Source organism: Chironomus tepperi, unplaced genomic scaffold (genome assembly GCF_022539635.2).
Source record: "Chironomus tepperi strain 1889 unplaced genomic scaffold, CSIRO-AGI_Ctep_v1 contig_262, whole genome shotgun sequence".
Taxonomy (NCBI): domain Eukaryota; kingdom Metazoa; phylum Arthropoda; class Insecta; order Diptera; family Chironomidae; genus Chironomus; species Chironomus tepperi.
Genome location: NW_027226384.1, coordinates 983,121 through 1,008,815, shown reverse-complemented (window position 1 = coordinate 1,008,815; position 25,695 = coordinate 983,121). Strand labels below are relative to the sequence as shown.

Genomic DNA, 25,695 nt, shown 5'->3' with positions numbered 1-25,695 from the left:
GGCAGCATTTCCATAAATGTCATCCGATTCTTCATAGTACTAATTTTGTCTTAAAACTTTTTTTGTCTATAATTTGAATCTACCTTACTGAATTCAAGCATAGTTTCTGTTGATGATTAATTCCATTTTTTCCGGATTGAGGTCCCTGAAACAAATGAAAAAGGCTCCACCATGGATAAATTTTTCAATACCAAATGGAAGTCTTTACTATTTGACAAATGATCGCCACACGACTTCTTCATAAAAGCGGTTTCCATTTGGTCTTAATAAATATTATTTAAAGTAGACATAACCTATAAAGTTAGTTAGTAAGTAAGTATGATGACTATACCGCTAACTTAATCATCAAATACCAAAATACCAATAAGCCAAATGACTCAAAATAACATTAGTTCACGTATCAGCCCACCTCATGTGGCTCTGTGTCAATAACCTTTCCATTGAATGACTCAAAGGCTTAAAAGTTTCCAAGACATTTAAAAACTGAATATTAAATTAATTTCCATAACAAATTAAAATTTACGATGTCTAAATTTCATCACAAAATGCCAACATTTTTTTTCGGAATTCCCAAGAATTTAATTCTCACATAGAATATTCTGTTGGCCCAAAATTCAACAACCTGATTGCTAATTTGTCTATTTTGTTGTATTTATATCTGTTTCGTACCATAAAAATGTATTTTTTCGGTTATTCCCAATTTCGTTTTTGGACTTTCCTAACATTCAGAATTTTGAGCTCCTCATTCCCGGACATAACAGTTTTTATTGCATATTTTGATAGGAAATGATAAAAATCGTTAGAATCTGAGTCTCACAGGCACAGCACGTGCAGGAAATTTTGAAAATTTCACTTCCACATCCGCGCATGTCCACAAAATCACAGCGACATCTTCTAGAAGTTTTCATAGACGAGACAGTTTTCCTACATGCAACAGCATCAACCAAAAGCTCAGGACATCAGATGTAAGTCACAAGCTTTCGATCACATAAAGCATCCATCCATTTACAAGAGCAATCGAGAGAAGCTTAGCAACAGCGTGAGAAAATTTTTTGAGCGGAAAGAGAAAAATTTGAAAACTTTTTTTGAGGAATTTTCACGAGATAACATTCAGTCGAGAACCTTTGTCGCATACGGACCACAAAAATTTTATCAATCATATAGTCCAAAACCATCACTTTTCGTGTTGTGTGTATTTGTGCGTTTCTTTTTGTTCTAAAAAAACTAAAAAAAAAAAAATAATAAAAAGTTTTTCATTTTCTACTCATTTATTTCTCTCGCATCAAAGCTCGTCTTTCACTTTTCCTTTCCGACCGATGAAGGCAAGAAAAAAATTCTTTTTTTCCTTTCCTTCTTTACATTTTCTTACGTGCTCTGTAGCCTAAAGTTGTAATCTTAATTTGCATATTTTTCTGTTTTGATAGAACAGAAAAAAAATCGCAAAAATGAAATTACATTGATGGAAATAATCAGAAATAAAAGAAATGCAAGCGCATTTGACTAGATTAGAGTCAGTGAAAAAAAGTCATTTTGGAGTCAGATTTGAGGAGACTGGTGTGAAAAATTAAGGTGGAAAAATTAATGACCTTATGTAAAGCCATTAAAAATTAGTTTTAGAAAAGTCGACTCGATTCCATGCAAAATTCAAGTCGACTTCTTGTAATAGTTAAAAGCAAGCTAAAAGGCATGCTTTAAACTTACTTAAAATCAGAGCTCGAAGTCGACTCGAATTTAGGATGGAGTCGAGTCGATTCAAGTCGACTTTTCTTTAAAATCGGAACTCGAACTTGAATTTTGAATGGAATCGTATCGACTAATTCAATTTTTCCATTGTATGGACTCTAATCGACTTGAAACTAACTTTTAAAACTTCTTGTGGCTGGGATTAATCTATCAGATATTTAATTACATTCACCAAAGTTTGAAGCTTTGGCTCTGACCAGGAAAAATGTGAAAATTCTGAAAAGTTTTATGTACAACATGAGAATTCATTTTTAAGCATTTTGTGTGAAAATTTAATACTTTTAAAGCAAAAAGTTCTTGATTTTCTGGGAAATTTCAGTCATGATAATTTTGTGGTTTTGCAAGTAAAGAATTTATCTGATTTGAATGATTTTTAAGGACTTTAGAGCTAAAATCATCGTCATTATTTTGTCACCAATTATAAGAAATAGACAAATAAGAAGAATGTTTTAAGTGAGCTCTTAAAGAGTCTAAATCTGAGAAGTAACCACAATCGAAAAAAAGTTTTTAGAGATCATAATTTGATTTGGGAGTCCGACTCCATTTGAAGTCCCATGGATTTCACCCTTAGTCCTGCCAACTCTGTTAGGAATGGTTTCATTTTAGCTGTCAAAATGGACCAAAAATAGCCATAACTTAAATTAGTTTAATTTGAACTTTAAGTTGTCGACATGATGACTTAGCGATGCCATAACGGCTATGTTGTGTCGCTTGGGATAATTATAAAGTTTATCTGAAACTAAGATTCGACGAAACATAAAATTCTTGTAGAAAAACCTAGAAAATATTATTCCAAATTTTAAGTACCTTAAAACTAACTTTATAATATTATTCCCAACATCGTGATGAAATAGTTCCAGGCAGCAAAATTGTTTTCACTGTATCGTTGAGTTCGTAGGCCCACGGCATCGTGACGACTGTTTTTGGTCCATTTTATGTCACTCAAAATGAAATTTAACACATTTATTATTCAAATAGTTCGTTGAGAGTCCTCAAAATTTCAATCTTAATTCACACCTTGAGACAGACAGACAAATTCCATAATTCCCAAAAATTATCTCCTTCATAAAATTGCACAGAAAAAAAGGAAAATCGAGAGTTTAGAGTGAGTGAGTAAGAGAGAAAGAAACTAAAAGAGAATGAAAATTAAAAGTGTTATTATGGCAACATCATAAAGCTTTTTTTATTCCTTTACCTTTTTTTTCACCGTAGTCAAAATTAAAAGTGAACATAATTAATAAATTCATTTTTGTATCCCAAAACCCCCTCAAGTCAAGAGCCAAAAAAAAGTCATTTTTGTGTTAAACAAAAAAAAAAGTGCAAAAAAAGTGAAAAAAATAAATAAATTATACAAAAAAAAGCTCATTTAAGCTCTGGATAATCCACTCATCATAATTATTTGCAACAGGAGAAAGGATTTCAAGGATAGCAATTTGAAAAATGATTAGTAAGTAGAACCAAAAATTTCCTATTTTTTTCGGTTAAACGTGAAAAAAATTATTTAGCGCAGTTTTAAAGCTACTCCCATCCATGTGTTGTGACGAAGAAGGGATGTGGATATAAAAATGAGAAAATGATTAATGGATGTGGATAATATGAGATACTGAAAATGTGAAATTAATGAAGTGAAACTTGTATGGTTATAAAATTTATAGTGGTTATCATTAGCTTGCTACTCGCTCTTATTTTTGGGGAGCTTTTCTTAAGGATTGATGATTTATGAACCAATTAACTCAAGGAAAATTTTTTGTTGAATTACATAAAGGTGATAGAAAGTTTAGTGAAATATGAATAAATCTGGGCTGTCTATTTTACTAAAGTGTGTAGGATGTAGATTGTGTCTAAAGATAATTCACGGATACATTAGATTAAGGTGACTATAAAGTGAAGAACTCAGCTAGCAACCTGTACATACTTACTTAATTACTGCAACTATGTTCCTATGTGGAGCTTGGGTTACAACAGAAGGCTTTCCATCTGACTCTGTTGCTGGCTCTGTCACTCTAGTTTAAACATATCTGATCACATTTAGTTACAAATTTTGTCAATCTAATGGGTGTGGTGCAATTAGTTACACAACAAACTAAATTTAGTACTTCTAGCTTAAGATTAGAACTTATCATATGGTGATTAAGTTGCTAGTGCGTGAAATTTTTAAGTATCAGTCCTGATTATTAGAGAAATATTCTATCCGAACAGCACAACGTGTACGCTAGGGCAACATTACGTTACTGTATTAACGGTTAGAAGCTAAGTTCCCTAACATACAAAGTACATGCTCTCAAGACCAGAGTAGCCTGAGAGCATTGCTTAGAAGGGCTGGCAAATCCGTGACGATTTAGTTCAACCCATTTTTATGGCGAAAAATCCAGCTCGTCGCATTCTGCCGTTTGAGCCTTTTCTTTGAATTTGATGTCGACCACAAATTAATCTATATTTATACGATTATACTGGATACACTGTGGTCTCGATCGTTGTTAAAATCTAGTCGGCTCCATCCTAATTCTGCATTTTCTTAAATTCTTCTGAATAGCAATGTCAAGTGTCATTAATTATCCAATGATGCGATTAAAATACGAAACTGCTCTAATGCAGTGCTACTCAAAATATGGTTCGCAATACAGCATTGTGACAAGACTCGACGCACACTTCTGAGTGACACGATTTCGCAAATTCCATTTTCAGTTGTAAATTAGGATCAGTATGTAGATGTGACGTAGATGCACCACAGAGGCGACATAGAAGTGACCTAGTAACTACCTTAAACTGCTTCAACACTGCCCTTCTCTATAGTCACCCCTTTATTACATCACATACATACTCTCTCAGTGTCCAAAAATAGCAAACGTATGAACATAATTTACATGCAAAAGGTAGCATTTGGACAGGCATAAAATAACAAATTCTGGTTTCGTATTTTAATCAAAAAAAATTTGTGTATATGTGTGACCTCAGTAATTAAATGAATGGCATGGAAAGATGGAATTTTCGTTTTGTGGTAAGCTAGTTAGGAAGTTTGGTGAATGAAGGACATGTGCAGACATATTTTGGATAAATTTTTGATTAGGATTTTGTTGTGGACTTGTCAGTTCTTGTTTAAGTTGAAAATGAAATTATGCTTGATTAATTTTACAGAAATTAGAGTAATGGACATAGACAGAGGAGAAGCAGTCGTCTAGAAAGCTCTACCGACTATGAATTCTCATTATTACATCAATGCACTTAGCTTAGCAACAAGAATCCTTATAAATGTAGTCAATCACGATGAAAAGTTTTTTCATCAATTTTTGCATCATGATGGATAATTTTCTAGCTTGAAGGGAAATTCTCGCTGTCAAGTGCTGTTTTCTTATTTGAGTAGATATTTATCTCTGACTCTGAATCTCATAAGAAATGATATAAAGATTGATTTGGATGATAAAAATATTGCTTTGGTCTTGAAGAATAGTTGTGTGGTTAGGTTTTGGTATGGTTTGCATGTTCATGAGGGACACAGATTGAAAAGGCTGTGCCAGAGAGCTTTAAGGCTAGTTCAAAGCTATTTCATTAACATCAAATGGAAGTCGACTCTTTTTGGTAGCCATATGGATGCTACACAGATTCATTTGGAACTATAGTTGTAGCTAGAGTGTCCGATTGGGTGTCGGACTCCAAATGGATTCCAAAATACGGCCCGAATAAAGTCCTATTGAATCTGCTTGACATAATTCAGAATAACAAGAATGAGGAATAAAATCCTGAATTTTAACGGAAATCTGAAAAGTTTTGAAGTATCAAACTCAGTGCATGTGAATTAAAGGTTAGAGTTAATGTGAAATAAAGGAGCAGAAGGTTGTGATTTACCTAAAACTCTAATAAATTTAAGAATTTTGGATTTTGAACCCAAAAGAATTTGATTCCTAAACCCTTTCCCCTGAATACGCCTCACTGATTCAGAAACTTCAATATAACCTAAAAACTGGAAACATTATGCGGTACTCGGTCAAATTGAGCAATCTGCTTCAAATGTTCCCAATTCTTTACAGAACAAACTATCTCTAATCTCTATCCAACAACTTGTTGTAATTCCTTTAATAAAAAAGCCACGACTAAAAAAATTCCACAAAAAACCTCCATTAAGCTCACAAAAACCTCCAAATCTTTAAATTATAGCCACAATTTCATCGCTAAAAAAAACAATGGCAAATTTCCACCAGATCAACAGTTTTCTAACCTCAAAAAATTCTAAAGAATCCACGTCGTACACAAGAGCAAAAAAAAAAAATTCTCGTAGACAAATTACTAAGAGCACCACAAATAGCAAGATTTTTCACACAGCACAGAAAAAAACAGCTTCGTTAACATCTGCTAAAAGTGAGAGAGAACAAGCGTAGCAAAAAAAAGGAGCACATGCAGTCATGAGAAAAAAAGGGAAAAGGAACAATGATGGAGAAAAACAGTGCCTTTGATGAAGCAACAGAACTTTTTATTTTCTTTTTTTTTCAATTTTTCATCTTTTTTTTGCCTTTACTCTTTCGCATATCCCCAAAAGTAATGTCTGCGGATATCTAGGGAAAGATATACAATGTAAATAGGATATAACAGATGTTAACAGACATTTCAATGAAAATTGTTGCTTCGAGGGAAGTTTCTCTTGGAATAAGATGATTTGGGGTCAGTCGGGAATGATGTCAAGGTGGGATGTTGAGGTAGTTGCTTGCTACTCAATCTTTGGTGTTGAAATTTCATCAAATTTCATACAAAATTGCCAGTTTAGAGTATGTGGACAAAAGCGGCAGTGGAGTAGTGGTTAGAGTGATGTACAACCAACCCTGACGACCCTGGTTCGATTCCAGAGAAAGGCAACTCGAGTTTGGATGCTTTTTTCTGGTTAAACGTGTTGATTTGTGGTTAGCGTGTCGTTTATTCAACCCTGGCGATTCGGGTTTGATTCCTGAAAATATTAACTTCGATATGGATGCACTTTTCCTGGTTTAAGTGCTGGCTAACAGCTAGAATGTCGTCCAACCGAATCTAATGACCTTCTTGACATGGTTTTGATCCTAGAGAAAGTCAATTCGGATCTTGATGTTTTATTCCTGGTTAAAGTATTGGCTAGTGATTACAGTGTCGTCTAACCTATTGTAATAACCCTAACGACTTGGGTTCGATTCCAGAGAAAGTCTAGTCGGATTTGAATATTTTCTCGCAGTTTCTACATAGTCACACTAACTCGATAATCTAGTCAAAAACTTGCAAAATCTTCAATTTGACCCCTCAACCTTTATAACTCCTGAACCTCATTCCCTTACAATCCCCACAGAATAAGTGGAATATTCCACATCCATCCATACATCCAGATTCTGAGTCAATATTATTATCAAAGTTTAATGAAATTTAACAAAGTTTACTTTCATACTTATTTACCTCTAGCAGCAGCTAGCAAAAAAACATGGGAAGTAAAAGAAAATCAATCAATAATGTTACATCTAAAACTTGATCCAATGAACTTTACTTTTTTACTGTCATCAATAATATTCCATGTTTGACATTTTTACTATTTCCTTGTCGCTCAAGGATCGTAAAGCTTTCGCAACAATGGAAGGCATGTTGCAGTTTCTTGCTTCATTTTCAAATCTCAGCGACTTCATTACCTTAATTTCGATGAATAACAGAATTGGGGCTCCCTTGTGATTGAAATTGATGATTTTTTTTTTGCATGTTTTCTTTTTTATTTGGGATGAAGCTTTTTAAGGATGTACAAATTTTTTGTTAAAGGGAAAAATTGACTGTTATCAAGAGTAATGTCTGTTTTTAACAAAGGGATGACTTGGTGCCTATAGGAAAATTTTCATAATGTGCCTTTAGAGTAAAGTATGGCTGTAAAGTAAAGCTGTTTGATGCAGTAAACAGAATAAATGTTTTGATCATTTTTAACATTTTGATCTGAAAGTTTTGCGGTCTTGTTTGCATTTTTTGGGTTTTGTTGGCCTAAATAATGCAAGAAATCAGAAGAGCAAGTTAAATTTTGTCTCTTCGAAAGAACAGGACATAGAAAAGGCCGTAAATTCGGCTCTAGACCGGCTAGGCTTTGTCCTGAAGACGGATTTTATTGAATCTCCTTCAAAACCAGAGTCCAGCTGGCCTGAGGTCGGATTTTTGACTATTGTGGTGCCATGTGCCTTCTTGGTCTATATTTTGGTATACTCGGAAAAAAGGTAGCCTATCTTTAAGAAATTTAGCTTAATTTCGGAAAAATGCGGCAAAATTCACAATATAGTCTTGTGTTACTCAAGACCTAGATTTTCAAGGACAAACTAGGTTGTAGTAAATTGAATTAGTTGACCCTAAAATACCCTCACACATGGATACGCCTTATGGTAGCTGAGCATCCTCTGGGTAGGCTCTATAACAATGTCAAATGCGCCTCAAAACCCAAAAACTTCCCCATGTCTTCCCAACTTTCCCAACCCTCATCTTATTATTCTTTTGTTGAGTTCCATAAGGATCTGATGGGGAATATACATACATTTCAATATTCTTTTGTTATGCTTACAAGCTCTCAGTCCTCTATTTTTGGGTATGCGTAAAAAAAATTATCAAGGTTAAGCAGATTCGTTGTAAATACGTACTTAATACTTTTATGATGAAAAAAATCTTTAATAATTCTACATAGAATATAGAATAGACATGGATTTCCCAGGAAATTATCCGAAGATTATCTACTTTACTTTTAGAATATTTCTATAAAGACTTTTATTAGTCATTACATCCCACTTATTTCTTAAAGAGCTTAGGACTTGCTTGTGCGCTAAAGCTTATTCAATCCGAATCAATCGTCTGCGAAAATAAAGTTTTTTTGTGTATTTATGGAATGCAGTGAGAGGAAGGATTGGCTGTCGCATGTGTAGAAGAGTTTGTTGAGTTAATCGGAATCTATCATGAATGATGCAGGACTTAAGGATTAAGTAGAGGGGATTGTCATTAAAGAGCAAGAGATTTTGAGTTGAAAATCGTTAGCAACTTGAAGAATTGATCTAAAATGGAGGCAAAATGGAGGTGAAGAGGTTAAGTACCGTTGGATACGCTATTGCCCAACAATTGGCTTGAATTTGTGAAGAACGAGAACTTTTGGGTTTTGAGTCTACACTTTGCTTAATAAGGGGTAGGGAGGTGATTCTTTTGAATACGATTTTGTTTTAATTATGAAGAATAATTGTGTCTTGAGATTCGAACCTGTACAATGCCTAATAGAGGGTGTGGAGGTTAACTCATTTTGGGGATGCTGTTGCTTTGAGTTATGAAGATCGATTGATTTTTGGGATTGAACCTACACAATGCTTAATAAGATCCTGGGAGGTTGATCTCCTTTGGATTCGCAATTGCCTGGAATTTTGTAAAGCAATTGACTCTTGAGATTCGAACCGAGACAATGCTAAGTAGAATGTGGGTGGTGTAAGCCCCTTTGGATATGATATTAACTTCAATTGACTCTTGAGATTCGAACCTCCACAATAATTGATTTATCAACTTAACCCTCAATTCTTACTCCCAAAATCAATAACATAAAGCTTCCATAAAGCTCAATAATCCATTCAATTATGACATAACTTCCTCATCTGCCTACTCACCCTCTACATCTAACACAATCCCAATTCTATCTACCACCACACCTCCATTATTTATAAAATAATATTTTAATCCTATGAACATGAAAGACATTCTATATACTCACAAATATGCCAACACAGATTACGTTTCAGTAAACAGCCTCAAGCTTATTATTTTTGAAAAAAAAAGAAAGATTTTTATCTATTTGTCGACTAGTCAGATGATATTCATATGCAAAAATATTTTAACAGCCTCGGGCATAAGATTTTAATAGAAAAAAATGCTAAACTCTTTTGTTGTCATTTAATGGATTTTTTTTATTGAACGACTTGATGTCAAGCAGAAGCTTTTAAAATAAAAAAAAATCGATAATTGAAATTGTTTGTAAGTTGTTCTCGTAAATTCTTATGTTTATGAGGATACAAGCTTTTGAATTTTAAGGATATTTCCCCTTATCAATGAAATAAAATGGAAAGGCTGTAAAGGTAACAAAAAAAGTGGCTGATGGGAGTTCTAAAATGATGTGAGAGATTTTATCAATTTACAAAATTACTTGGAATGTTATGAACTATAGTGTATTAAAAAGATATTGCGAATACATCCAATTTAGCTGTATATGGCTTTAGAATTTTATGAAATATTTGAAACGGTGATGTTGGTATGTTGATGATGATTTGGGGTTGGAATTTGGAGATGAGACTTCTAATTGGCAATCTTGTTCGGGTAGCCTTACATACTACTACTCTATAGGGTTTCTATAACCCTTAGCGATACCCATGAAGAAAGTTTCGCTACAGAGCTTTCAAGGCCTCATCCAAACCCTTTTGTTAACACTAAATGGATGCAGTCTACTTAGGGCAGTCAATACGATGGCATACGCAGAAAGCTTCGAATTGGTGTTAATAAAGGAGGTTTAGCGGAGCCTTAAAAGCTAGTTAATGAAGCCTTCTTCAATTGTGAAGCTCAGGAAGGATTTCTATAAGATTCTAATAGATAATGAACACTTCTATACTACTATATCCCAAGTAGAATTCGAACCCACACCCTCTTGATTGCATGTGCTAAGTGTTCTTACTTACTGCGCTACCAAGGCCAACGTGGCATAATGCTCACTTAAGCCTTTTTTGAACTTTTCTTATTTGTGTCGTTCGGGCGTCTATTTCAAGCTGCATCAATGATAATCCTGAGCAGAGCAATGAAGCAAACGGCTAATTTCATTGGAAAATGAGTCAAAAGCACCTGTCACAGTGTCATCAAGTCCATTTCGCGTCTTACAGTCAATATGGCAACAAAACAGTGCCCTAGTATAAAGAAAGTTGTGCTGCTCGACAATGCTTATCGACCATGCATCATTCACATTCATTTAACATCCCAAAAAATTCACAGACTTTATCAAAATATTTGCACAAAAAAAAACTTTATCAAACTAAGTTTCAGCACAAAGTTTTCACCAAAATTCACAGTCAACAAAATATTATGTAATTTTTTTGATACAACATAACATTTTAAGCACCATCGAATCATAATAAAAAAAAAAAATATTCACCTACTCCTTATCGGTTCCATTCAATATCGAAAAAAGTAGAAACATTGTGCAAAAGCGTAAAGGAATAAAAAGTAATTTGAATTTATGGCAAAAAAATTAAAGTTCAGTGAGTTGCAAAGTAAATGGAATTGAGAAGATGAAGAGGAAGAAGCAAAAATTGCCAGTGGATACGAAACATAAACATTTGAAGTTTTCGTTGTAAAACAAGATTGGTAATAAAGTAAAGTAAAAAATATGAAAAAGTATCATTTCCGTAATGAATCCCTTGGTTACGTCAAATTAGGAAAGAAAATATTCTTTTGAATAAAAATATATTCGATGATGCTCGAAAATAAGTTCCTTATTTTTAAACGAATTTTCCTGAAGTGTTGTAGAAGTGGGTGCAATTGCTTATTCAGTGTCTATCGTCCAACGTGAACTGCATATTGAGATAATTTTCAGCTTTTGAAGTTGCTTGATTGATGGACTTGAAGTTCAAATCCTTGTCATTTTGACAGCAGGATTTGAAATTAATGAGAAATTGACTTATGATGGGAATCGAACTCCCTACAGATATTAGATCGAATCTCTAAATAACTCGGCTACAGAGGACTTCTTGGCAGATTCATCTACATTATGGTTCGACACTACAAATTTCACTCTACTCAGGCACCACATAATACTTACTTACTTCGCTGTCCGTCCAGATCAAGTGTGATCCATTGCCTTTCTCTGTCGGCACCTTAATCTGGCTCAATCGCTGGACATCGTTTGCCAATTATCAACATAGTTGTAATGCTGCATGGTATTCTCATATGACAACTATAATGTAAAGCCATTAAGCTCGGTCTTGACAAATTTCTTGGGCTGGAAACTGAGAGGACGTAAAAGCTTAGTAGCTTTGATGCATTCATATGCCTGCTCTCGGCATAATTTGTCTCTCAGGGTTGTCTAACGATCCTAAATTTGAAACTTGGTATACGATCATGCCCCTTTTTGAACCATAATGTTATATTCAGTCTTGCTTTGCAAAGTACATGCAAGTAATGTCATTATTTGGAGTAGTTTGAATCCTTTAATTAAAATTATCATATTTTGAATAGTTAAATATGTCAAATTAGGGTTATAAATTTGATTTTTAAGATTCAAGGGGTATACAAATAAGTGAAATTAAATTCTAATCTTGAATTGCCTAGACTTGAGAACTTTTGTAGCTATAATCAACCAAAACCGCAATCAACAGTTGCTATGCTAATTATCAACCAATCTAAAATTCCAAAGGGGTATGCAACTACGAAAAATGCGCATTCAATCCACAACTTCTTCCTGACATTCATTACTAGCGATCAACTGTCAAATGGAACGAGGAGAAGAACAAAAATATTAAGGAAAAATGAGCTTTTTTTTTGTAAACTGAACCAGATTAAAAGATGACGAAGATGATATTTGAGATGTGAAGGACTTGATGCGGTAAAGTGGAAAAATATCCCATTAAACGTTCAAGCAGTCATTCTCATCTTGATTTGAATGGCACAGCGACAATGAAAAGAAAAAAAAGGAATTAATTTTAAAGTTGTGGCATCAACCTTTAAGTGTGACATTCCATAGATAAACTAGCCATAGAAACTTCACCAGATGCTTTTATCTAACCAAATGAATAATCCCGTAATGAACATAAATCTCATTTACTGTTCACTCGGCTGTAAAAAATTTAATTTCGACAGAAAAAAGCCTTTGAGATTGAAATCATTTTTTTTTTTTTGTTGCCGTTCGTCGCCTCAAACTGTTGATATCGCTACGTTGTGATCTAAATTTACATAAAAAGGAATCTATTCAGTCAGTGTGAAACACTTTTCATAAAGAATTTGATTATTCTGATAGAGAATTTGATTTTGAACGTGAATGGAATTTCTTCTTACTTTATTCAATAAATTTCAGGGATTGAAGTCGACTTGATCGATTAAAAATAACGGTTAAAATTTGAAAAAAAATTTACCGAAAAATTTATCGATCAAAAATATTCGTTGAAAATTTTTTCGACAAATTTTTCATCAACAATCCAAGTTGAAAATTTGTCGATTAAAATTTACATGAAAAATTTATTGATCGACAAAGAATTTACCGAAAAATTTTCAACTGTATGAACATGAAATGGAGAATTTTACAAGGCTACATCTTTTCAGGAGTAGTTTTTTTGGCTTTAGTTGATATATTAATTAAATACCGCCCAACAAATATTACAAAATGGCATAATTTCCGTACAAAATCACTTTTATATGGACAAGGTCCTGTATTTTTCAATTAATTATGCTTACTTAGCCTGTTTTATTCCATCTTCAGCCTTTAGTTACAGTACAAATTCTCCAAATCAGCAAATTTTCCCTTATTTCCTTAAAATTCTAGTAAACTTCATGATCTCCTTATTATTTCTCAATTGTTTCAATTAATAATGTTCCAGTAAGGTTCCTCAGTCTTCTTTTATGTCCAAATTAGCTAAACTTTTGATTTAATTTAAGTAAAATAATTTTTTCGCAAAAAATTGTAAACAAACAAATTTTTCGGTAAAAAATAAATTTTTCGATAAAAAAAAATGTTTCGATAAATTTATCGATAAATTTTTATGATAAATTTTTTATCGATTTTTGATCGACAAATTTTTCATTGAATTTTTTTTAATCGATCAAGAAATTTATTGAAAAAATGTGATCAACTTCAACCCCTGATAAATTTAATTCCTTTTTTTTGCCAGTTTCATTCATTCATTTAGAATGGAGAAAAAAAAATGTAATTAATGAGATTTTTATGACGTGTTTTGGGTATGTCTCGATGGAATAATTTAAAACGATTGAGAGGGAAATTGAGGCAGATTGAAATGTTTTAAGCGATTTTTGTTGATTGGTGGAAATTGAAGGGAAAAAATTAATTTTTTTTATATTAAAATGTTGGAATTTTCCTTTTTTGTTCATGGTTGCTTGCTAATGACACGAGACTTTGTAGCATGAAATGGAAGATTAGAGAGGGTTTTAGGTGTGTCGGATTGACTATGTATGCTTCAATGTGAAGAGTCTATGTTTACTTTCTAGTCGATGCACTTAGTTTTGTATATTTTAAGCTCTGTCGCGTTGTATTAATTCGAATTGAAATTTTCGTAAATTATTTCGAAATTTTCGAAAATTAATGCACAATTTTCAAAATTTAATTCGAAAGTTTATTCAAAATTTTTGAGAATACAAGAAAGTCCAAAACAGTTTAACGTTTCCCTAAAATTTAGTTCGAATGTTTCGAAACTTTTCGAAAATACAAGAAAATCCGTTTGAAAATAACGGTTACTTAAATGGCAATAGTCAAGTTCTGAATATAATCTAATTGTAGCTGGAATTAAGAACAGTCCAAAATTTTAAAACACGTGAATCAACAGTCACTATCACATCCATCCCACTATCCCCAACCCTGTCACCACTCATTCACAATCTAGATTCATTTTACCATTGCAAACATTTTATTCTCCTCCATAAATTTTCACATATCCCTCAATCTTCTTCAATACCAATCATCCAACCCCCCCATACTCCACCACCTCAACACCCAAAATAACATAAATCCCAATCCTTTAAAAGCTCAAAAAACAAAATTTATTACTTACGAAATTTTTGCCTCCTCTTGTCGTCCTTCTTGTAACAATAATAAGACAAGAGGCAAGCTACATAAAATGATTGTCATACTTGCGCTTCGTTTTTGCTGTTGTTGCCTTCATCCTTCCATCCAAAAAAATGAATAAAAAGTATTGTAGATTACATTACACGCAATGTCTTTGCTTTTTGTATTCTGTTTCGTGCTGTTCTTGATACTTTTATTTTTGGCTCTTGCTATGGGAACAATAAGAAGGATAAAAAGGTGAAAATTGAAAGTTTCTATTAAGTAGCTTGTTTTTGGGGTTGGTTTATGGATTTCAATATTGAATTCGGTCTTCATCAACAGAGTCTGAGTCAGTTTAAGATGCTAAATACGAGTTACAATTAGTCCTTGATGCATAATCGTAGGTTGTGGCTCTACTCAATCTAGAACCTAGCAGTGTGCAGTTGTTTCTATAGCCATGTCATTGTAAAGTCAGTCAGTCTGGCCTTAAGTTTGTCCTATTTGCTGTCTTTCTCTTCCTATTCCTTTAAAGGTCACCTAATATTGGCTCCATTGCTGACGTTCACTTGCTTATCCCCAATGCCAAGTTGAATCCTATCTCTTTCGACTCTAAATTCTCCAACACATCCTCATTCCCAACCCAACAATCAATAAGAAATCATCCATTCTTTTTCAGATATGCTGTCAATCCACTCATCACCCATGAAATTTTTTTGTAAAAAAAAACACAAAATTGTGCACTTCCTATGCTGAAAACATCTTCGACTTGTTGTTATTGTTGGTATCTCATTCTTTTCTACTCGACTCGATATGACACGACTTTGACTTCTTTCCTTTTTCCTATATTTGCTCTGATGATTCTTCTTTCTTTTTGTGCTATGTGGTATGAGCCTTCCATATCGTATCATAAGAAAGGAATATGATTTTTTCTAGATCAGGAGTGGGGAGGCTGTGTTTTGTGGGACATTTGTGCCGAATGCAGACGAATGTTTTTGGAAATATCACGAATGCATGTAATCCCGGGACTCAATTCCGGTTGCATATAAATCATTCCCGGGATTGAAAACCCTAATCACAAATCACAAGCCGTGCATGACTTCGGTCGTGTCCAGAGCTCGAAGTTGACTCGAACTTGACTTGAGTTGACTTCAAGCTCTATACACGACCGAAGACGCACATGCCATGCACTTCGTGGCATTTGAAAATGGAAGTCGACTCGAATTTTTATATGGAGACGAGTTGATTTGAGTCGAGAACGACCTCTAGTTGTGTCTTATCTACAAGGTTGTACCGTACCATAACAACGGTTACCCACCACTGTTCCTAGATTGTAAATTGGAACGAGACCGAAATGGGAGGAATAAGAATGCCAAAAAGAATTTTTCGGAAATGCTTGAAATCATTTTCGTGCTTCTCATAAACTTTCTTATTTTTTTTTCATCATCGAGCTAAATTTTCCCATAAAATTAATTTTCATTCGCATGTCACTGCTCATCCCTTATAATTTTTTTTCCTCATCGAGTGCCTTCCTTTTGTTTTAAGCGAGAATTTTTCATTTAATAAATTTTTCTTCCATTCCATTCTGATTTACTTAAGCTCCTTTTTTCTGCGTTACATCCTCCTTCAAGGACATATTTGGCACTGTTATATAACCGTGTCTGGGGCGCACATCATTCACGTATCCTCCATAAATGTATTTTTTATTCTCTATCTCTCTCAATTGTTTCTTACTACTCTCTCGAATGTGCTGTATATACTGTGAGAAAAATATCAACTTTTCATCTGTTATCTTGTTGCTCCATTATATGCTCAATAATTGTTCATCTAACTTCTATCTAATAGTTTTTCATGTATTGTTGCTGTTGCTGCTTATTATTATTGTTGATATTATTTTCAATGCCTTCTTTTTTTGTTCTGCTCACAATTTTCTAGTTCCTTTGTTTGAAATAAAAAGTATATACTGTTCTGCTCCTTGTCATGCTCTGCTTAGCTCTCTGTGTCTATTATTGTGCACGATGTGAATTTGTGCAGAACAAGAAAAAAAAAACTAGTTGGGAAGGCACTTGAATGTATTGGAGTATGGAATTGATGAGCTTTTTACAGGCAAAATGTTTTATGTAAATGTACTTGAAATTGAAGTTTTTTTTTTATGGATGAATTGAACGGATTAATACATCGGAAGTGGGTATATCTATTATTAAAAATGTAAATTCTACTTGACTTGGGTGCTTGGTTGGATGGGATAATAACGGAAATAATGAAAAACATTGAGTGTTGAGTGCTTATTATGTTTATAGAAGTGTATCATCGTTAATAAGAAGGAAAGGTGCGTTGATTGCTCATTTACCATAACTTAGCAAGGTGTGGGACATGAAAGTTAGTGTTGAACTTGACTTTCATGGGTTTGAATCCCACGGGTTTGATGAAAACTAAAGTTCTAGGTAACGTGAGGCTTAAATTCAACGTTAGATTTAAGAACGGGTCAAAATCTGCATTACTTACTCTAACTAAGTTGCTACATAGAGCTTAGCTTACAACAAAAGGCTTTCTACCTGTCTGTGTCACAAAGACTGAATTTCATTCACCCAATTAGTTCAATTTACGAACCAATAAAGCCTTTACAAACATCTCCATCCCTGCATTTAGTCATTTGTCCATCAAATTACTCTCTTTATTCAAGCTGTCAATTTCTGCAAACACGCATAGCAATTTCACATCAAATGATACGTCCGTCTTTATTTTTTGCTTATAGATGAATAATCATTACTCGCATAAACCAAACTGCATGCACACACATATTCCTTTTGTGTTATCCCTTCCTGAAAAAAAAAGACTGTGACTATTTGCTATTGAATTGTAGTGGATGTACAAGTGGATAGATTTTTTTTTTGTTCCACATGCCTCTCAACAGTGGAAAATATACACAAGTTGTTCATCCTCATTCATACCTACTCGTAAATTGTTCATCACTTTCCAATATTTTTATTGTAGTTCTTAAATTGATTGTGTGCTAAAAATAAAACAGACAAGATGGGAAACAATTTTTTTTAGTTCCATCAATCGGATTTTTGGTGATTCTTCTTCCTGACGAGTGATCTAGAAACAAAGACAGAAAAATTATATAATTTTATTGATTTATTTCATTTTTTACTCCTTTTTTGGTTCTTCATTGTTTGTTTGATTTTAAATTTATTGGTGTGCTTGCTGTTGGATGTTCCTTTTTGGAGATTAGCTTCTATTTGAGATCATTTTGAAATGCAGTCAGTTGAAATTTAAACTTTTTGACCTTTGTTGACTGAAATGGAACAAATGAAGAAGTTATGGAAATGGCGGAAGTTGCGGATACATTTCCAGGGCTGCATAATTCATTGAATCTTATGTACAGTCTCAAAAATGAGTCTGAATCAGTCGTTACGGTGTCGTTAGGGCATCTTTGTGTCTTATTTTTAATACGACGACGCAGCAATACCTTCGGCCCTAGAGAACATGTTGTGCTGCTCGGGTTTTGTTCATGACAAATCCACCTCACTTTAGAGCTAGACATTTAAGCATCAATAAGTGTAATCATGACTTTTAAATTTTTAACCTGTGCTCAATATCGACTCGGATTTTGTATGAAAAACTAAACTCGATTCGACTCGACTTCCCTAACAGGCAAAGAACATGCTCATGTTGCACAAATACCACTATAATAACTAAATCGGACTCCTTGTCTTTAGGGCTTCATATAATTTTGAGTCAACTTCGAGATCTGTTTTCAATTCGGTCAGCTTGTCCTAAACAGCACGTTGCGTCAAATGTCAATCGTCACTCTAAGAATGTAACAAATACAGCTTTCAGGGAGACATCGATAGACCTTCTCATCTCGCTGTTAACGTGACAACCTAGTGATACCCTACCAACCCCAATCCACAGCTCAGACCAACCAACAACAACTTCACATTGAAATTCATTCAAACTCTTTCACATCCTCTCAAGATCCATTGGAAAAAATCCATAACACTTTCCTTTGTGAATATTATAAGATTCAAGAATAAGATTCAATCTTTATTGATATTGATTGTACAAGTTCACTTAAAAAAGTAACAAATGGAATATTAGATTGACTTTTGTATAATGTTTATTGTGTACTTTAGGGTTGTTAGTACTAATCTATCAAACTGTATTAGATTTAATGACTTTTTGTAGCATTTGGAATTTTGTTTCTTTTTGACTTCATATTGGAATTTGATTGTCTGGAAGATGAGAAGGAAGTGAATTGTTGAGGAGGATGAATTATGATGGATGGGAGTCAAGTATAGCGGAATTCTGGTTGTTTAAGGAGGATTGATACTGATGTGATGTCAAAATATGGGTTTTGAGTTTTGAAATTGTTTGGTTCTATTGCCGAACGTCTTAAAAGTGCCAAAAGAGATTTAGCGGAAGCTTAAAAGCTCCATAGAGAAGCTTTCTTCATTTGTGTCACTCCGGGTTTGATAATTTGAAGCAAAATCGCAGTAAACAATCCAAATTAAATTGGAAAATTAGTTAAATTGATCAATTTTGGTTAAAATCATCGAATTAGGGTAAGAACAGCCTTTCTATCCCTCCCAAGCATCACACAGCTCTTCACTCACATCCACCTTACACAGTAGACTCAATTTGCCAACAATCCCTTCGATAAGCTGCCAAACAATTTAAAATAAATTAAAATTTCCAATATTCACATCAAAATCACCAAAAATAACCAATTAAAGCCCAATTTACTGACCATACAAGCCACAAATTTTTGACAAAAATATTGCGGTTTAATTCTGTTAAACTCATACAATTGTGGATAATATTTTTGTTAAATAAATAAAAAAGGTTTAATCAATTTTTGTTGTTTCCAAAAACCATCAAGAGAATTTCAATTAAATTGAGAAAATTCTATTAAAAAATGGACATAAATGAGTTGTTGGCTAAAGCTTTTTATTGACTGAAATAAGCAAATAATTAATTAAATGATAATTAATGTTTTTTAATCAATAATCTCATAATTTACTATTAATTATCACATTTTTTAATATCCATCATTATCCTCTCCTTTTTGCAGGTATTTGGTACAATAATAATGAGAATAATCGTGGATGGGTTCGTATTGGTGGACGATAGTACCCGTCATATCCACCACTTCGGAATATTCGCACGAAATTTCGACGAAATTGTAAATCGAAATCATCAACCGAAAAAAAGACAAAAGACAGTACAACAAGTAGTAGCAGCAGCACCAGCACAAATAAACAGCAACAAAATATAACAACAGCATCCGACGAGCAACAGACATCATCATCAAGTGGCATTAAAAAAGAATCTTTGCAATTAATTTCGCAGAGTAGTTTTGATCAGCAACAAGCACAACAGACAAATATGGGCAAGCACGAAATAAAACGTGGAATATCACATCGTTCATCAGATGCCAGTGAGTATTAAGTTCTATTGATTTTTCTTATGTGTTTCGTTCTTGATGACGACAATGTCTATGTAATGACCGGTTTTTCCTGAAATTATACTTTTTCATCGCTTGATGAAATGGATCGTCGATTATGAACACTCAGACTGGAATTAAAGTATTTAACGTAATTTTTGTGGATGGATAATTATGGTGATGCATACATTTTGAGTGGTGTAATTAAGGGTGTTTAAATGATGATTGTTGGAAGCAAGGTGGGCAATTGGGAGATTTTTGATGAAATTGTTCAGTAAAACCGTTTAAAAACCGTTGATTGTCCTGTAAATACCATGATTTTCATCAATGTTTGCGTTATTTAGTATTGAAAATTGGTAAGTGGGGGCAAGCTGCAGCTGAAGATGCTCTTTTAAAGACATGAGATGTCTCATGATTGATTTAAATGGTCAGCAATGGAAGTAACCTTAATGTTTGATGAGTTATCCTCTTACCCCCTCTTACCAAAAGTTAGCTATCGACTGATTTTCATCGATATTTGGATCCGACGGCTTGTAATTTATGCTACATTTTTGGGCAAAAATGATACAACTCAAACTACTCAAAAAGTTATTCAATTGTTTTTCTCTTAATACTTCAATATTAGACAGCCAAGCTGCTTTCAGTAAATGCGCCACTTCCATCAGCCACCCAAAACACCATCCTTCCACTTCATCTCATTTAAATACAGAAATTAGTGCAGAGAAATATAAAATATTTGCTACAAAAAAGCAAACAATGAAGTTTGATTGTTGAGCGAATATTTAGTCAGACGAGAAAATAATTAAAATTGACAGATTTAGAATGGGAAGTTCCCCAAGTTAATTAATTAACCAACATAAATATGATTAATTAGTGCCATACAAAAAATATATCTTTTCATTGAGTTCACTCGACAATGTTTTTTTGTTGGAAGCGATGAATATTTTCTATTTAAATTATTTCCGTCCCTAAAGTTTAAGTTTTTTATTCCGGAATGACGTCATGTTTATGAAATTTTTTGGGGATATTAAAGATGATTTAGAAGTTTTTTGGAATATTTAATTTGAATAAACCCGAGCGACATACATTTTGGGAAGGGATTTATCAAGTCTGTGTCTCGGTTTCATGTAGAGTCTATCACTCTGGAATCACACGGTTTAGTAATAACCGAAAATATGACCTAGGTAAACTTGGAAGTCCTGGATTAAGATTTGTTAAAATGGACGTTAGAAATTTTAATATCCTGAACTAGCTGAAGGTTTCGAAGTTGAATATTGTCTTTAGGCATTCCCTACGCTTGGCAATGGGCTTTCGTGCACCCACGTGTCAAGGAAGCAAGTAAGGTCGACTTGAGTCTGACCTGAAGTCGGATTCCATCGAATCTAGTCAAAAACTTGTATGAAGCTTGTCTGAAAATAGATTTTTAGACATTTTTAGATCGTATGTCTTCCAGGTCATGAATCTGTCATAGCTCCATTGATACTCCGTCTCGCAAAGCATTATCGAAGCCTTCACGTGCTCTTGACAAACCCAAAAAGCACAAATCGGCTAATCGTTCAATAGCCGGACCCCAGGTCAGCGTGAATCTGTCTTAGCGTCGGATTTTATTCAAATTAAGCACCTTGTCAGACGTACGCTGACCTTATGTCAGATTTAAGATCGATATGCTATTCAGGACAAAGCCATTTGCATCGCTCGGATAAATCCTTTCATAAAAATTCTCCACTTCCTCGAAAAGCTCAAAATTGTAAGCACACAATGATCCCCAACAAAAAAAAGAAACGTCTACCCAATTTTTTAATACGACATAAAATGTGTGATGATGCATACATCATTAGAATCAGGAGAAAAAAAAGAATTTTACACAACACAATTCAACCTTTCTTGATTGCGACACAAAACAGAGCAAAAGAAAAAAAAATTTTTGTTTAAATTTATCGTTTAATTTTTGATTCGTTCAGTGTCATTAGTGCTTCTCAAGTCTCTAAAGGGGAGAGGGAGTGAAGGAACAAAAAGGTAACGAGCGTAGATTTTATGGAAGTTATTTAAATATGAGAAAATACTTTTTGTAACACATAATATGAACGAGGATAATTTAAATATTTTAAAGGCGGTTTTATGCTTAGGGCTGGAATGAGGATGTGTAAATCTTTTTGTATACATATGAGTTTGTTGACGTTTTCTTGGAAGATGTTGTGTATTAAGGATTAGAAGGATTAATTATGAAGACTGAATTTTTAGAATTTACAGTGAAAATTTGTTCATTTTAGACTTTTTGTGGTCAAGGTGCTTCTCATTACAGGTATTGACATTGCTCCAATATTTGCAAAGATTCTATTCCTTCTTCGGTCCATATATTATTCTTAGGATCTTCCTCTCATAGTCACCAACTGCAATTTTGTCCGCAACAGTCATATTCTGTGATTCCGAGTCATAGAGAGTCATAAACAGCTTTATCGTCTTTATTCTTCAATCTATCAATGTCCAATATTCTATTAGGGTATGTTCGGAAGCTACGTAACGTTGAGTGACGTAGTGTAATGTGGTGCCCAACAATTTTGTCACTAAATGTCAATTTTACCTCAAATTTGATCTGAATTTTGTATGGAGTAAAGTCGACTTTTTCATACAAAATCCGAGTCGACTTCGAGCTCTAATTTTAGCTCAAGATTTCGTTACAAAGCATTCCAATGGAATCAGGGTTTCTAAAAAACGTTACATAATTTCCGAACATTCCCCTAATGCACAATCAATAGCTCAACAGTCTCAATCAAGTCTCATTCTCATTGAAAACTTAAATTCACACAACTTTAAAATCTCAAAAACTAATAAAAAATACAGCAAAAAAGAAACTTTTTAAATCACAAAACTTTATTTCCCAACAAAAAGCTGCACACCATATTTTCCATGCCATCTTACAACTTTTAGTGCCAATCCATTTCCGTCGTTGAGTTCAAGAAACAGCAAAAAAAAGGAAGCAAGAACGAACTCAATCGGATTTAAAGTAATTGAATTAATGCCATCAAATGGCTCATCTTCGTAGCATTAGCTAGCTTGCTGTGTGTGTGTATATGTGTGATAGAAAAATTGGAATCGATTTGTACAGATAGAATCAATATGGTGAGAATTATTGTGGCAATAAAGGATAGATAAGTTGTGATAGTTTTGTTGCTGTTCCTTAAGTCTCTCATTTTATTATCGTTATACACATAAACGTAACATCCATTGTAATATTAATTTTTATTTCGGTTCCGGTAGCAACGACATAAATGTTAAGGTGTATCTAGTAATAGTTCTTTAGAGGATTTTATGTGTATCCGAAAATTAGAATTTATGGATATTGTCATATTTTGGGGTTGAATTGGATGTTTTGTAGAAGCATATGAATCTCAAATAGTTCAAAGATTCTGACAAAAGGCAGCGTTAAGCTGGATTCAGTGTAGGACCCACCAAGTCAGCATGACACTGTCTTAACGTTACTTTAAGGCTATCCGAGTGGCACAACGTGGCAAACAGCATTTTAGGGGTAAAAAGGGCCGAAATCACCCTTTTCGTTGTCCTCAGGGCAACATAGTGACTTGTTGGCATCACGGCTACATAGCGGTACCAATGCGAATACCTTGTGTGTTTTGGGGAGCTATAGGAAGTCTTTTACACTCCACCCGAATTGAAAAGACTGTGAAATTACCAGAAGTTGCCTTGATATGCCAATCTTAATACTAATCGTGCTGCATACTGTCTTATCCAAATTATCGTAACTAGAAATGACCAAATTTGGACTAAAAGATCCTTAAATGACTAATTTACACATCCCTAACATCCACTCAACCCCTCACGTACAACAGAAAATCTGAAAAAAAGCAGTAAATCCACAATAAATTTTTACATATTTTTTTTTTTTTATCAAGGATGAATAAAAAAAAATTGCCTCAAACTGTTGCCAGTGTTTGGCATTAAACAGTAGAGAATGAAATGACAAACACACATTAAATATATAAAAAAAAGTCAAAGGAAATTTAGCTTTTTTGCTACTCCACTCCTCGTTTTCACATTCAACCTCCATCAACCTCAATCGACACTGAAAACTGTTGCTCATTTTATTTTTTTGTTCTTCCTCTTTCTGTTCATTTGCACTGAGTATATTTTTTTGTTCCAGAGTAATTCCTCCATTTAAGGATGTGAGGGAGAAATGTGGTATCTTTTGTGTTTTAAGTAGTCACGAAGTAAGGAAAAGATGTTGAATTTAATGGGAATAAAAGGAGTTGGGGAAGTTGAAGTAATGGTGGAATTTTGGGGTTTGATGTGATTTGAGGGGTTTAATGTGCAGCTTTAGCAAGCTGGTTGGAGCATGTTCGGAACTTTACAAATTCTAAGGTTCTAGAGAAAAAGAACACCTTTCCGCTAAAACATAGTCCGAGTGGGAATCGATCCAACATCCTCCGATTGCGGATCGCATTCTCCTACCACTGAGCTACTGAGGGTTGCTAGTGAGCACGGCATAAAGCACACTTGAAGCTTCTGGCCGAATAGCAGCGGATTTGATTTAAACCCAGCCCCAAGACAGAGTCTCACACAGCCTGTACCGTCTGAACCTTAGTATCAAGACTATACATCAGATACAACATTTAGAATCCATAAGCATCTAAATATCCCACCCTGTCTCAACTTCCACAACAAATTTTAATCCTCAAAACAAGACGAGAAATTGCCTTTTTTTCATATTCACAATATAGATTTACTCGACTCTGTTTCATTCACACTGTCGCAGCATCAGCTATGCTACAGTCAGATTTGTCATAAATAATTGATATCATGTGACATGATGATGATGAAAATTTGCAACATTTTATCCAATTTTTGATGCTTTATGATGAAAAAAAATTTCATTAAAAAATTGATGTACAGTTAGACTGTTTAGAAACGGCAATTCCATATTTTTTATTTCATGAGAACTCAGCTTTTGATGTAATTAAATCCTTTGGTGATTTGTGTATGACAAATATGAATGTGAATGGTGGTGTAGCTAGAGGGAGTTTTTGGATGGTACGGAGATATTTAGGGGAGGTTTTGGAGTTTTTTTGTCGGAAAATTCTAAAAAATTGAAGAATCTTGTGTAATTTCCTTTTCCTGGTCTCTGGATCTTCTTCTTGGTCTCTAGATTCTCTTCCTGATCTCTGGATTCTCTTCTTAGACTCTGGATGCTCTTTTTGGTTTTTGGATCCCCTTCCTGGTGTTATGAGCCAGGATGATTGTGTAGTAATGATTTTCTTGACGGAATTCACAGATTGTAACTGAGTACAATGAAGGGTATATCAGATCTTACGACATAATTGTGCCTTTGAAATGTGCAGAGCTTACAAGTAGGTCGGATCACACTATAATTTGTAGGTCTAAAGGGTGTGGTTCAATGGATTATTAATTTGCAGTACCTCCAACAGAAAATTTGCACAAACTAAGTTACAGAGCCAGCAACAGAGTCAGGTGGAAAGCAAACCTAAGCTTACATAACATAGTTACTTAAACATGTGTCTTCAGCTCATAATACTAGGCCTTTCTAACATTATTCCCTACCTGGATACACCCCCTGTCAATGTATATGATGAAAAAAAGCGTAGATGGAAAATAAAAAAATGTTCATTAAAATCTTTCATGTTGTGATTTTGTATTTTTTTATGGGAATTATTGAAGCCTTTTTAAAAATTCGGGAATGATATTTGATTAAAAAATGTTGTTTTTTGTCACATCAAAGATGATC

General features: G+C 33.9%; 1 protein-coding gene across 2 annotated transcripts in view; it reads left to right on the top strand.

Annotated features, from left to right (window-relative positions):
* Window positions 1-982: 982 nt before the first annotated feature.
* The window catches only part of LOC139091899 (uncharacterized), a 111,528-nt gene continuing 86,815 nt past the window's right edge, over window positions 983-25,695 (top strand). The window contains exons 1-3 of one of the 2 annotated variants that reach the window (XM_070642148.1): window positions 983-1,198; window positions 3,016-3,190; window positions 19,569-19,934. In XM_070642148.1, the coding sequence (XP_070498249.1) occupies window positions 19,883-19,934 (52 nt within the window). In that variant the 5' untranslated portion in view covers window positions 983-1,198; window positions 3,016-3,190; window positions 19,569-19,882. Of the gene's footprint in view, window positions 1,199-2,955; window positions 3,191-19,568; window positions 19,935-25,695 lie in introns of both variants that reach the window. The other variant, XM_070642147.1, reaches the window with a different exon arrangement.